This window comes from Ciconia boyciana, chromosome 3 (genome assembly GCF_034638445.1).
Source record: "Ciconia boyciana chromosome 3, ASM3463844v1, whole genome shotgun sequence".
NCBI lineage: Eukaryota > Metazoa > Chordata > Aves > Ciconiiformes > Ciconiidae > Ciconia > Ciconia boyciana.
In genome coordinates this window covers 85,062,385-85,077,869 of record NC_132936.1, presented here as the reverse complement: position 1 = coordinate 85,077,869, position 15,485 = coordinate 85,062,385, and the positions used below count along the sequence as shown (strand labels likewise).

The 15,485-nt window shown below is 37.1% G+C and overlaps 1 protein-coding gene across 4 annotated transcripts in view; it reads left to right on the top strand.

The window, feature by feature from the left end:
- Positions 1 to 15,485, top strand: part of LYST (lysosomal trafficking regulator) — an 87,811-nt gene that overhangs the window by 22,252 nt on the left and 50,074 nt on the right. For all 4 annotated transcript variants that reach the window (XM_072856404.1, XM_072856403.1, XM_072856405.1 and 1 more), the window contains exons 5-12: positions 2,260 to 4,345; positions 6,052 to 7,084; positions 8,719 to 8,880; positions 9,562 to 9,718; positions 10,941 to 11,167; positions 12,529 to 12,595; positions 13,421 to 13,530; positions 14,585 to 15,008. In XM_072856404.1, coding sequence (XP_072712505.1) covers positions 2,260 to 4,345; positions 6,052 to 7,084; positions 8,719 to 8,880; positions 9,562 to 9,718; positions 10,941 to 11,167; positions 12,529 to 12,595; positions 13,421 to 13,530; positions 14,585 to 15,008 — 4,266 coding nt within the window. The remainder of the gene's footprint in view (positions 1 to 2,259; positions 4,346 to 6,051; positions 7,085 to 8,718; positions 8,881 to 9,561; positions 9,719 to 10,940; positions 11,168 to 12,528; positions 12,596 to 13,420; positions 13,531 to 14,584; positions 15,009 to 15,485) is intronic.

Here is a 15,485-nt window from a genome sequence, read left to right as displayed (position 1 = left end):
TATGTATCAAACTGATGTGCTAATTGAGGAATTGGATCACAAGGGTTCAACTGCCAAAGAGTCAGTTTAAAGTGAATTAAAGAAGTGAAAGGGTTGATACAAAATAAACTCTGTGCAAAATCTGAACCAGGAAATGGCAGCAGTTTGGTTTTTGTTTTGGGCTCTTGCATTTGTCTGATGCATTCTTTTCCCTATTAGAGGATAAAACAAAGAGGATGAAACAAATGAAGGTACCTGTCTGTCTGAGAGAGTTCCTAAAGATTCTCACCTGAAGCTCTCCCAATGTTTTTTGCTATTTTAAACTCCTGGAAATTGAAGGCTTTTGTTAACGTTTGTAGACTTGGAGTATTTAAAGTGCCGGTTTCATAGCACTCATTATATAATAAACTTTCCTGCTTGCTCAGTCGCATCATTGTTTCATGCTCCTGTAAGCATGATTGAATTAAAGAAACATTTTTGTTATGAGAGCTTAGTGACTTTTTCAGGGTTACTTTAAAATGCTGTTGGGTAAATAGGTTTTAAGATGTTCTGGTTTTGCACTCTGCGTAATGTACAGTTTTTGTTTCTGCAAATTTCCCTCTCATAGTACTGATGCAGTAAACATGTATCCAGTTGTGCACTAAGAACTCTTTCTTGGACTGGAATAAATCCACCTGTATTAGGCAGCTTTTTTCTTTCTGTGCAGGAAATATCCTTGTTTGATAAAGTACTCCTGGTTAATTTCCTGCCTCCAAAGCAGGTGATGTTGCTTCCTTAAGCATCACAACTATGACTTTATGGAACAGCAAGGCACAGTCATGCTTGCACATGGAAGCATCTTTTCTTTCAGTCTGATTAATGATTGTATCTATTCTATGGGCTTTTGGGGTTCGAGGGGGGGAGCTGTTACTGTTAACTATCCCATTTTTCTAAATACTTAAACTTACTGGATGGTGGATACTTGCAGTTGCTTTATGCTAGGTATTTTACTAGCTATATGCTAGGTATTTTACTAGGTATTTTACTATTTAAAGCAACCAGATACAGTTCTGTCACTACTTAAAAATGACGATGGATTTTTGTCTAAGAACATAGACTTTTTTCTCTGCCTGCTTTTTCAACAGTTTATGATCTGAATTTACCAATACAAATTAACTGGTGGTACGTGCATTTTATTCTTCAAAATCTTCTTGCCCATTGAATCAGATTTAAATTTTATATTCGCTATTTTATACTGCATACTTGAAAGTTTGTGGAGTTTTTTTGTCTTGGCTTGGCTTTTGTGGGAATATTCAGCACCCTAAACATTCTTTTCCATCTCCCTCTTGTCCCTGACTATTTTAAAATCCACTACTTTTATTTCTGCTTTTTGTTTGGAACAATTAGTGCTGAAGTAAAGACTGAGTTCTGTATGCTTGAAGATCTGCACTGTTTCTAAGTAGAGAAATGTATTTTTTCTATTACCACTAGTATGCTAAAAACTTATTCTTCATGCATTCTAAGAGGACTGTGAGTTAACACACCCAGTTCCTATAGCAGCTGAGTTGCAAAAAGTGACAATGGGTCATCAAGTTGAAAAATACCTTTTTTTCTTCCCCTTAGAGTTTTTCTGTGCTTGTTGTGGGATAGGGCCATTTGGCAATGCTTATAGTGAGACTTTGAATATATCAAATGGTATACACAGGGTAAATATTGCTTGAGTAACTGGCTAAAACTGCTTCCATAGCTAAGTAATAGAGGAGATCTCAGAGTTAGTATCCTGCTGATTAATATTTTACTTCTGCTGTATTAGTATCTCTAACTTATCCAAATTTAAATTGAATATAACTAGAGGCTTGTGGCTATATTGTTCCTTTATATCCTATCTGTAACAGGCCAAAAGACTTTCAGACTAAGCTTTCTTCCCTTTGCTTACCAAAAAGTCATTTTGTGTACCTTGATAACATATTTTCTTAAGAGAATGGAATAGCTATGCCTACAAAAAAGTCTTAGGAAACACTCTAGCACACTTTTGTCTAACCCTAGTTAGAAAATGAACTAATTTGTCTAGGCTTTGAAAATAGCCAGTGTGGTTTCTAAACATGAATTGTTGCTGACTTTTTTTTTTATATTGAAAATGTCAGACATAGGTATATGCAAAACAATCACCTATTAACATACAAATTTATTTCATATTTTTAAGCTGGAAGTATTAAACTATAAAATTAGGAAGAATGCTTTACATGTTATAATGTTCCTGAATGTTTCTTTAATGTTCCTTTGTTATCTTTGTTTCAACAGATTTTAATATACCCTTTACCGTAGACATACGTCTGACCAAAGAGAACAATTCAAGTTCTGTGAAATCTACTCAGGAAAAACTAGGCTTAGGTGGAAGCACTCGTTCATCTCTTCAGACTTCTGTAAAATTAAATCCTCGATCTCGAAAAAGTGGACGTCTGCGCAAAACCACCCATCGTTATTCCGTGCGAGATGCAAGAAGATCTCAGCTGTCCACTTCGGATTCAGAAGGCAATTCTGATGACAAGACTACTGTAATAATGAAACACAGACGCTCCCAGTTACTGCAGCCTTTTTTAACATACCCAGTTAGGGACAGCTACCTTGTAGGTAGAAGTGATTGCCTACCTGTGGAAGTGGTACCAAATTCTAATCCTGGTGCCCCTAATCTAGAAAATCCCAGCCAAATTATTCCAGCACATGAGCTAAACCCAGAGATTTTGAATGAGCCAGCTGCAGGAATTGCTGAGAGCAACATGGATAACTCTCCTTTTGATTTATGCCATGTCTTATTGTCACTCCTGGAGAAAGTGTGCAAATTTGATATTACTTTGAATCACAGTTCTGCTCTTTCAGCTAGTGTGGTGCCCACCTTGACTGAGTTCTTGTCAGGATTTGGAGACTGTTGCAATGTAAGTAGTAACACAGAAAATGAAGTAGTTTCTGCAGGGTGGACAGAAGAACCTGTGGCTCTGATCCAAAGGATGCTCTTTCGAACAGTGCTGCATCTTATGTCTTTAGACATTAGCAATACAGAAACAATGCCTGACAATTTACGAAGAAATTTATCAGACTTACTTAAAGCAGCATTAAAAATCAGAATTTGCTTGGAAAAGCAACCTGATCCTTTTGCTCCAGGATACAAGAAAACACTACAGCAGCCGGTTCAGGATGACTTCATATTTTCTAGATATCATCACAGAGCCTTGCTTCTACCCGAGGTTATAGAAGGGGTCTTGCAGATTTTGATCTGCTGCCTACAAAGTGCAGCCTCCAATCCGTTCTACTTTAGCCAAGCTATAGATCTGGTTCATGAGTTCATACAGCATCAGGGATTTAAGCTGTTTGAAGTAACAGTGCTTCAAATGGAATGGCTGTGTATGAAGAATGAGGGAGTAACTGGGGAAGCCTCAGAGCATCTGAAAGCCCTGATCAACAGCATCATGAAAATAATCAGCACTGTCAAAAAAGTGAAATCGGAGCAGCTCCATCAATCACTGTGTACAAGAAAGCGGCACAGACGATGTGAGTACTCCCACTTCATGCATCACCACAGAGATCTCTCTGGGCTCTCTGTATCTGCTTTTAAAAACCAAGCTTCCAAAAACCCCTTTGAAACTGCTGATGGAGAAGTTCATTATCCTGACAGATGCTGTTGCATTGCTGTTTGTGCACACCAGTGTTTGCACTTGTTGCAACAAGTTTCTTTGAGCAGTACTTGTGTTCAAATTCTCTCGGGTGTACATAATGTAGGAATATGTTGTTGTATGGATCCAAAGTCTGTGATCGTCCCATTGCTTCATGCTTCCAAGTTACCAATATTAAAAAACTTTCAACAGCACATACTGAACATCCTTAACAAGTTTATATTGGATCAGCTGGGTGGAGCAGAAGTTTCTCCAAAAATTATACAGGCATCATGCAATATATGTACTGTTGACTGTGATCAACTTGCTCAGCTGGAAGATGCCTTGCAGGGCAACTCTAGTGATGTTGGTCTTGCATCTAGTTCCTCTTGCAGAGTACAGGGAATTCTGCCTAGCAGTGGATCTGAAGATATGTTGTTGAGATGGGATGCTTTGGAGGTTTATCAGGACATTGTTTTTGAAGAAGACAAACTACGTGGCATGCAGATTGCAAGCCATATTTGCCACTTAATTCAAAAGGGAAATGCAGTGGTCCAATGGAAACTATATAACTGTATTTATAATCCTGTGCTTCAGAGAGGAGTTGAGCTAGCTTGCCGTGCTCAACAACTTGGACTAACTACAGCTGATAAACACACATGCAGTTACCCTAGCCAGTGTTTGCCTTCTGAAGTACTTCAGATTTATTTGCAGACACTCCCTGTGTTGCTTAAATCCAGGTTGGTTGATTTTTTTATTTATTAATGGAAAACATGCTAATTATGTACAGAGCTTGCATATTTGTTACTGATCAGAACATAAGTTTTATTTGAACCGTAGGCTGCACTTGGATATTGTAGGGGTGGCAACAAGATAAATGCTTGAATACCATAAGATTTAATCCTAGATTCATAAACCATAGAAAGTGAGGGTGTTCTACCAATGAGTTATGGTCTTTAACAAGCCAAAGTGTGTAGAAACAAATAAACTCTTTGTCCAATGTGATATGCTCTTTGCCTCTTCATTCCTCATGCTAAAGTGAGTCAGGAATGTTGAACAGATTGACATGTCACTTTTCTGTGGGAATTAGACTACTTAGTTTTCTGATCTGTTTCCCTTTTCCTTCTAGAAAGGTCTTCATAGAAACCACCTTTCAAAAATAAGGCTTGAGAGGTTTACTTGTCCTGAAATAACTGTTTCCTAATTAACAAAATCCTGTTCACTTAAACAGTTTCTAAAAAAAGAAAAAACCCAACCCACAAACATTCTTCCAAGGTGTGAAATAGAAATTTTCCTATTGTTCAATTGATGAAACAGTTGTTTAATACAATATATGGAAGCTTATTCAGAAGATGAATGTGTCCTTTTGTCCAGGAAAGATTCTGATCTTTTCTGTTGGAGTCCTGATAGACTGAAGTGAATTTCTTAGGGTTATCTGAGACAATTACAAAGAATAGACTAGTATTCTAGTTTATGTAAAGGATTGTCTAATACAATATTAACATTTATCCTAAGCTAAACTGTATCAAGTTATTAATTTGTGAAAGTGCACTTAGTGGCAAAGAGGCAAGAGAAGTAAAGTTTAGATTAAAAAAAGTTTAAGATATTCTATTTCCTACTGGCTTAAAGATGGGAATATACAAGTACATGATTCATTTGATTCTAGAGTGTGTAACTTGGTTACAGTAAAAGCTGACCCTGGGGGAAGGAATGGGAGGGTAAGGAAGGTGGATGTCTACAAGCAAACACAGTACAGTAAGAAGCTTACAGATCCTTACCCCAAATTCTGTATGAACTCAATGTAATACTTGGAGCAGAAAGAAGGGAAAAATATATTTGGAAACAAATATACTGAAAGGTTTTTTTAACATTGGACATCCTGGCCTAGCAATTGCACAAAAAGTTGTGCTTGAAAGGTATTCCTGAATTCTATCTGAAATACATCATCCATGCAACTCATAGGCATAGCTAGTAAAATGTTTTAAAGCTTCAAGTTTATTTGAGAAGGAATCTCTACTTTCTGGTGAAGTCATAGAACTGAGAGAAATAAAGATATTTACTAGCTCCAATTGCTAATAAGTTAGGGGGAGGAAGTACCACTAAAGAGCAAATGTCATAAATAAACACCTTTAATGTTTTGAACATCATACATCTTTGTGGTCTACATGTTAGAGATTAATCAATATTTCCTACATTATATCTTACAAAAAAATTGAATTTTCTACTACCAGATGGATGATGCTTACTTGGGATTCTAGAATACTGCAAACAAGTTCCTCCTCTCTTTAATTTACAGTTTACAGTAATTTATAGCAATTACTGTAAACATGATCAATCCTTCATGTTACTCAGGTGTGTAGAACAGAGGGTTATTTTTAGATGTGTCATCTGAACTACATGAATTTGTGGCTGATTTATAAGACAACTCTTATGCTTTCTCTTGCAGGGTAATTAGAGACTTGTTTCTGAGTTGTAATGGAGTGAATCAAATGACTGAGTTAAATTACTTAGATACTTTAAGAAGCCATTCTTTGAAAGTGTTAGAGACTTTGATACTCTGCCTTGGTGATCAGCAGAAAGACCAAGCGATGCCAGAACCGGAAGGCCTGAACAGCGAACAAAAGGAGTCTATGTCTGACTTGCCTGCTTCTCTTTGTAGCCAGCATGCTGTTTCAGAAGTTCCTCAAAGCCTGAGCAAGTTTTATGCTGGCTTGAAAGAGGCTTACCCAAAAAAGAAAAAGTTTGTGAGCCAAGACATTCACGTCAACACAATAAACCTATTCCTCTGTGTTGCTTTTTTGTGTGTAAGTAAAGAAGCAGATGGTGATCTGGATTCAGCTAATGACTCTGAAGATACATCAGGATATGATAGTACAGCTAGTGAGCCATTAGGCCACAAATTACCATATCTGTCACTGGAAAGCCTTACTTTGCCCTCTCTGGAACATATTCACAGGGCTGCAGATATTTGGTCCATGTGTCGTTGCATATATTTGTATAGTTCAGTTTTCCAGAGACAGTTCCATAGACTTGGAGGCTTTGAAGCATGCCATAGATTACTAATCCTGATAATTCAGAAACTTGCAAAAAATAAGGAAAAGGAACAAGAAAAGAGGGAGAGAGTGTTGAGTGAAAGCAGCAGAAGTTCACATGGGAGTCCTCGTGGTGAGCTTCTCAACAAGGATGACTGTGTTCAGTTGGCTAAAAGCAGAGAGGTGACACAATTGGAGCTCGATATTTCTGACAGTCTTGCTGGTGCAGAACAGCTGGTGCCTGAATATGTCTCCTGTGACAGCTCTTTGAGTAGGGAACGCACTTCAGTTACTTCAGTTGCCAATCTTGAAGGGATAAAGACTTCTGTAAGAGAAGAGACTGAGTGGGCACTTCAAGGTATCAGACTTCTAGAAGCTCTGCTGACGATCTGTCTACACAGTGCAAGCACCATGCAGCAGAAGGTGGAAGTGGAGATGTGTCACCAGGTACTGTGCAACTTCCTTTAGCTTACTTTACTCAATTTGTTACATACAATATTATTTTAACAGCAATTTAGTCAAAAGTTTTTAGAGATGAAAAAAGCTTACGATCTTATGGTACCATATTTTTTGTGTAGTACTGAAAGCATACAGCTAAATGATGGGCTTAGTAGTCAGGGGTAGTGGACAGCAGGCATGAAAGAATGGGAGTGGGTGGATGAACAAACTGGCAGTTGCTGTTTCTGAGGGCGCATCTTCCCACGTGTCAGCTTGTCACTTTTTGTATTCAGTAAGATGCTGGTAAGGACCCTGCACCCCTTTGCTCCTTTTCCAATGTGATCTTTGTCCTCTGCTCTTTTGGGTTGGATTCCTGTTCATGCCAATTGCCTGCTTCTTGGGGGCTGGGAGAGAGCCTTCCAGAATGGCAGATTGATCCAGGCTGGATGAGATTTTTACCTTGCTCACTTTTTTGAACTGTATTTCTGGTTTACTTTTCATGTATCTGTTACGGTTTGGGCCGGCATGGTCAACATGGCTAAGGGCTGAACTCAACATTAAATGCTGTTTTCTGGGTTAATGTGTCTTGAGTCCCAGGGAAGACTGTGATCCTGGCAGATGAAGATTTTGTTTTTCTGCATAAAATGGTCCTGACGAGAGGAAAGGGATGGTTTCCTCTGACTACAAAGGCAATAGTGGATATTGACAACTATGAATTGCTGGCTGACTAGGCCTGTATTTTTTTTTTTCTGGCCAGTTATGGCCTGCTTTTTCTGTTTTTTCCTCTGTAGTCTTTTTGTCCAGTTCCACATTCTCCGGCAGCTGTCTGAGCTGATGGAATTTGAATGGTGGGAGAAACTTGGGTGGTTTGGTTTTTTTTGGAAAGGGTATTCAGTGGAGAATGTGTGTGACAGAGGTGGAATTGAAGGAGAGCTGCGTAGGCAAGACATGAGCATTTTACATAATGACTCACGTGTGGTGTTTCTGATGACTGTTCTGAGCAGAGCATGGTGCTTGAGAAAAAAGAGTATTAGAGGGCACAGGTACTGAAAGGACACCTGAGAAAACTATTACTTAAGCCTTATTAGTTCACCTAGAGGTGAACTAATTCAGTGTTCCACGAAGTTGTTAATTCACAGAAGACACCCTTGCTGTGCTTTAATGTTTTAATTTCTATCTTGAGTTTTACTTGGCAGTTTGTTACAAAATCAGGAGGTGTTAGGTACAGGAGAGAACTATAAACTGGAATTCCCTGGGCCATGTGCTATTTTTGTGAACTTGGACATGTCACCCTCTGTCTTGTTAACCTCTCTAGTAATGTTGTGTGATCTGAATGCACCGTGTACTTGAAACTTTCAGAGATGTTTATTTTTGAAACAGTGCTTTCACTTGTAATGTTTGGGAAACAGCATGTTGCCAGATTTTTTTTCAGTGTGCAGATTGCTTAACCAACTAAATCTCTGTCATGACAAACAGGATGAATCTTTCTTATTGCAAGAGACTGGATAAAGTCTGACGGTTTTAGCTGAGAAGTCAGATTACTGTAGGTGGAAGGGGAAGTTTTTAAATGAATGTACTAGACCATTTCTGTTAGCCAAAACAGAATAACATGAATCAAAATGTTTGTCTCCCCCAAAACACAGAATACCTGTGTGGATGATATCTTACTTCAAATAAGAGAGCAGCTTGCTCAATCAAAAGTGGTAGAAACTGACTTGGCAAAGCCTCTGTTTGATTCACTGCTTCGTGTTGCATTGGGCACTTTTTCTGCTGACCTGGATCATTCTGAAGAAAAAAATGAAAAGGTATGAAACATCAACTAAGTAGCCTAATTCTAAACACCACAAGGTTTGCTCAGTCAGATTTCTGTTGTTTGGGTCTATTTTTAAACTCGATAGGACATGTTTAAATGCGTTTGGTTATTGTGGCTGTTGAAGATTAATGCTCTTATTCTCATATGTAAGCATGTAAGTTGAATGCTGGTTATTGATATGCTCCCCCTGTTTACTGCTCAGAAATGAGTCATGCCCCGAAAAGGAGCAAGCTGTGTTATGCTTTATGGGCATACCTGAAACCTGATGTTCTCTTCACTCTTTCATCCCACAACAGAGTGTGACGAACTCTCAAAGGGAGAGCTTCAAACAGGGATGTTGACTGACCTTAGTGGCTGCAGACATATCTTCGCCTTAGAGTGAATGTCAAGGTGCATGTTTATGGTGGTAGTGATTTTGGAAACAGTTATTCTTGATGCATTGGCCACCTGTTTACCAAAGCTTTGGTCAGGTAGTTAGTAAGAAAAATCCATCTTTGCAGAATCGATTTTTCTATGTAAGAATGAAGTATCCTTAAAAAGTATCTCAGGTTTCTTGAAAGTGTATGATTAGTTTGTTTCTTTTGCCAATGGGTTTGGAGAAAATAGGCATCTGGAAGGTTTTAAAATACTTGCTTTTCTGACCAAAGATGGTAAATTTGTTTGTGTTATACAGACCCATTACACTGAAAAGGAGCCTGTGTCACAGCCTGGAGATATTTCTGAAGAAACTGAAGAGTCACAGTGCTGTAGTCTTAAACTTTTTGCTGAAGAGGAAGGATATGAAGCAGATAGTGAAAGTAACCCCAATGATAGTGAGACCAGGAATGAAGGTAAATGTGAACTTTCTGACTATACAAAGCAGTCTTTATGACATAGCGAAGCTTGCTTGTCTTTTGAGATGTACAAAAATAGGCTGAGCATCAGAGACCTTTAACAGATAGAAATAGCTTAACTTTTTTACTGCCAGTAGGGTGCTGTTACAGAGGGAGAGATGATGAATATTCTTATTGAGTGTTACAGGAACTGTTCTGTCTTGGTTTTCTTGGTTTATGTGACTCTCGCTCTAAAGTCATGTTGCTCAAATGTGTTATTGTGGTCTAGAAGCAATTTTCTCCAGAGGTGCTTATCAGTAGTTTGTCTGAAAATCAATGCTCAATTTTTTTATTTAGTATTATAACAATCTGTTTAAAAACTAGGTAGTCTAATTATATCCGTTTATATTAATTCAACAACTGATGTGCACATCTCTTGCTGTATTCTGTTTGTGTAATTAATTTTGAACATGAATTTGCTTTAATTTTTCCCTTTGTGCTGAACATCTGGATGCTTACATTCTTGTATGAGGTCAGCATGAGCAGTAATAGCCTTTAATAGAACTGCATTCAACTGCTGCTGTTTACCTGTGTGACTAGGCTTTATCAACAGATATACAACATTTTAAAAGCATTTCTGAGGTCAAAATTCAACCTGAAATATTTCCATGAAATATTTGCATGAAACGTATGTCTGTACCAAATAACTTTTTAAGTAATGTGTTTTATAGTCTCTCCAAGATGTAAGGAGAAGCTTAAATTTTTTTTTATTGTCATGGAGGTATTCTGTCATGCCCATTTTCTGAGTTAAATAACTAAACAACTACTTCCCCCAACCTTTTAACATGAAATAAAAATCATTTACATTTATCTCCTTTCTTGGCAGGCTCAGAGTTCTGTATAGAAGCTTGAGGCTCTATTACAATGATTTTACTGTCATGTTTCATGAATTGCATATTTCGTCATTACTATGTGTGTCCAGTTCCCAGGAAATGAAGGCACATAATTTAAGAGTTTAATGGGAGAAACTAATCTTTGCCCTTCTGTATTGGCAGGAAAATATGAAATTCTGAAGCAGAATAGATTATACTAACTTCTGAAAACTGCTTATAAGCTAGTGACTATTTTTATTTTGTACCTGTGAGAAGGTTGGAGAAAGTATGTCTTTGGATGTTCTATTTAAATCATACAAACTGTATTCAGCTGAGTAAGTTTTAGTAAGACAAGTGTTTTCTTTCAGGAGCAGACACAAAGGCAGAACCAGGATGTACTGGTCCTTCAGGTTATTTTAATGACCTAGCTGAAAACATCAATCAAGGAGAATTAATGTATCCTGAAATCTGCATGTTAGAATTAAACTTGCTCTCAGTTGGTAATGCAAGTTTAGATGTGCTTGCTCATGTATTCCAAAGCTGCCTGAAAATCATCAGCCAGAAGGAGAGAAATGCCACTGTACTCATAGAACAGGTAAAAATGTTATTAAAAAAGGCAACAGCTTAGCAGTTGTATATCTTATTTTCTTCAGTTTTATAGTACCAATATACCTAATAGAGTGATCTCAGAAATATTCTCACTTCTTAATGGCATTTGATAAGACCTGAAACAATGTAAATGACTGATATTGCCAGCTGCATTGCATTTAAGTTACGAGAAACTATAGAAACTATAGTTAACTAATGTATTGAAAGATATTTGACCTACAAAGCTTTTGAGTTTCACAGTTGCCGCCTTTTATCAAGACTGTTCAATCACTAGAGCTATAGATACAGATTTAATGACTGTCAGGCCATTGGGGGGGGGGAGCAAATATCTTCTTGTATATTTATATATGTAAACATTCTAAGTATATATGTATTCAGTATGTACTCTTAGAAACTTTCAGTGATGTACCTCAAATATTTCATGCTTTTATTCTTCATAAATTTATATTAGAAATTAGTTATGCACATGTTGATGTCCTCATGATCCTTTGGAATTTCTGATGGTTAGCTTGGTTTTTGCTTTTTAATAACTAAATTGAGTATGCCTCTTGCAAAAGAGGAAAATATGGTTAAGTAATCTAAGCTTAAAGTGCTTGTTTATGTAATCATTTGACTAAGAAGCAAAGTTAGTGCTTTACAGCTTAAACCAAAAGCAGGAAAGGAAAACATTGTTTTATTTCAGTACTCCAATTGTTTGTGTGAATTATTAGCTTTAAATCACTAGCACACATGTATTTTTTCTGAGGTTCAACACATGAAATTACTTACATTCAAAATAATCTCATTTTCATTACTCTTCAGTATTGTTTAGAAAGAGCAATCTATCAAACTAATCAATTTAGAGATTTTGAATATCTTTAATTAGAGATTTTTCAAATTACCTTTAAGATGCCTTTGTGAAGTATGCTTGTTAGTAAATGGATTTGATTTTTTTTTTGTAATTACTCTTTAAAGTAATCTTGCATAAAAAGGTTGGGGGAAGGTTGAATTTGCTTTCAGTATTGCATCGCTATATACCAGCATGCTGTATTTTGTCACAACCTGTCAAATCCTGTAATTCTGTTACGGGGAGAAGAAAAGGGAGATCTCAGCTGCTGAACTGATAATGGCTCAAAGGTTTCTTTCTAAAATCATTTGGATTTCTAAGTCTCTGTTCTGCAACTGAACTGTACAGAACATGAAGGAATGTTCACTAGCAAATACTTTAAAATATGGAAATATTTTTTATAACCGGAGTTGTCTTTAAAATCAATAGTAGACAAGAATTGATTGAAAGAAATAATTTCTTAGTTCTTTGCCCTGGTATATATTCTTCAGATACCAATTTTCCCTGTACTTTTTTAACAGGGAGCTGTTAAACATCTTTTGGGGGGATTTCTGAACATATTGACGCAAACGGAGTCTAGTTTTCATGGTGAGTTCAAGGTCTAAGTAACTTAAATATTGCTTTTTATAACAATGTATACACACTCAAATTTTTAGTTCATGATGCAAATGCAAAATTGACAAAGCAAATTCATTGGCATGTGTGAATTTACGCAGCTGCTTTAACTTGTGACAAATATCTAATTTACGTGTAAATACTCAGTTATTTCTGAGCTAGTGGAAATCTGTTATTTAAACACATGCTGGCAGATCTGAAAATGATAGCTGAAATTGCAAACCTGGGGTGACAGTGTTAACAAACATTGCTTAAAAATAGTAGGTATCCTACTGATTGAATCTGACTCCATCACAACATAAGTTTTTATTTCAAATTTCTTTGTAACACAGGTCTTAGTGATGTCTTGATTGAGTTTTGTTTCTAATCAGAAAACAGCTAGCTAATCCAAGAATGTGGAAGCAAATTAAATGCTTGCTCTAAGGTAGCTTCATATAATGAGGTTGCTCCACAGCAGGAGATGATGTAAACCCATCCCAGGACTTTGATCCCTGGCTTTGTGGGGAGAGCCTTTGCAGTGTAGATGCTAGGTTCCCAGACTTTGAGACTCCACTTTGCAAACCTAGGAGCCAGACTTGCTGTAGCCATCTAGATTCGTTCAATGAAATTTTGAATGATAGTGCCAGGAAGTACTGTTGGGTCTCTGGAATTCATCTTGTAATTGTTACGGCTTCCTGAAATGTTTTTGCAAAACACTCTGAATTCCAAGTTAATCTTTCCTCATAATAGTATGGAACATGAATTTTTAAAGCTTTTTAAAAATTCTTTGAGAATGTTATTTTGTCTCCTTATTTTCAGCATGTCAGGTGGTGCTGGTAGACCTGTTAGTTTCCTTGATGAGTTCACAGACATGTTCAGAAGAGCTGACTCTTCTTCTGAGGATATTTTTGGAGAAGACACCTTGTACGGTATGTATGGAGTAGCACATAGGAAAATTCAGAGGCTTAATGAGAAAAATGAAACAAAAAAAATCCTTTTGTGTCCCAGTATTTTGGGAAAGGAGACTGTAACAGCAACATTCTAAGTGATCAGAGCAAATAAAATATGGTTGTTGAAATAACTCGTTCTCAAAACATGAGAATGAAATAGGAGATAAGAAAAAGGGGTTTGAAGTGTATGTTAGAGTCCTCGGAACTCTCTTCAGCACAAGAAAACAAGATTCCTCTTGAGGAGACTGACATTGTGGTTATGGATGGCAGAACACTGTAATACTGTAAAACTTGAAGTCATTCCTTTAAAGTTACAAAGCATCTTGCTATTTCAGGAATGCTTTAGCAGCAGAAATTACTTTCAAAACTGTCTTAAGTTGGTTTGTGTAACACTGGGAATCTACTGCTTGTGGGGGATATACCACTGAAATACCTATCTATTGGTTTGTATGGAAGTCTGTAGAAAAAAAAACAAGTGGAAGAAAATAAAAAAAAAAAAATACTGTGGAGTCTGAAATGGTACCAAACCAAACAAGGAGACACAAGTCAATTTTTCTAAGGTAGCTTGCAATAATTGGCAAGTAACTAGAGAAACTTTTTGCCTTAAGGGCTCAGCTAGTTTTGTTACTGATTATGCAATAATGAAGTGATGGCCTGCGTGTGCATTCTTAACCAACCCCAAACATGGGGTAAAATGTGTGGTCTTTTGAGATATAAATTAATCTGTTAGCAGATAACAAATGTGAGATAAGATTGTGCAATGACCACCTGCTGTGGTTCAGCTGATTCGTAAGCATGGTAACTTGAAGATTGATCTGCCCTGACTAAATCCCCAAAACTGTTTGGCCATAGTCTGAAGTTGCTACTTGATGCTTTGTAAATGTGTGTCAGTTTGGATGTGGAAGTCCACCTCTGGGAAAACATGAATCCAAATTTAAATGAAGGGTGGGGTTCTGCTTAGTTAGATGACATTTGACTACATGGTGTAAATGGTTTGATTTTTTTTCTCATTTGTTGGGTTTATTTCTTCTAGGAGATACTACTCAAGGGTGTACTGAAGATTATAGAAACTAATATTTATATGAACCCGTTACAATACCTTGCCTTCCCTTTGCTACATGGCACAAATTTGAGTAGTAGTTCTTCACAAAAATCTGCTAGCAATTCCAACAGCAAAACTGCTGGGCTATTAAAAAGAACAAAACTTTCACAGAGTAAGAAAGAGGCAGATGGTGAAAATTTGAGTCACCAGCTGCTTTCTTCTTGGCATGTAGCCCCAATTCACTTGCCTTTAGTTGGACAAAACTGTTGGCCACACATGTCTGAAGGCTTCAGTGTCTCCCTGTGGTTTCATCTGGAGTGTGCTCATGAAACAGAAAATTCAACAGAAAAGGGGAAAAAAATCAAGAGAAGAAGCAGACTGGTAGCTGTAAGAGAGAACAGCTTTGACAGCGCAGGTGAGGATATAGTACTTCCTGTTTCTATTTAGGTAGCACTGAAGGATTCTGCTTACAAGTATTACTAATTGATGTGCCATATACAAAAGGTTGAATTTTTTCTTATGATGGATATTAAACAGGAGTGGTAGTCTTTCTGATTTTTCTTTGAGTACTGTATCATATACTTAAAACATTTCCAGCCTTAGTCCTTAAGTTAGATTAATGCCTGCTTCCCTAGAAATTCAGTATTCTCATTGAATTTTTAACTTCAGTAAAATGTCTTTATACTACTTCACGTTATGCTGAAGAAAATATTAAATGCTGCACCTGAAAGGTCATGGGAAAAGACTTCTCTCAAGTTTATTTGGTCTCATGTATTGATGAAGCAAGTTCCTTTTGTGTTCTTTCTCTTTAATAGAGAGCTAGTAAATCTTTGTGAGAATCCATCAAGTCAGAGCCTGAGGCTGACTCAGTATAAATCCTCTAACTTTCCTT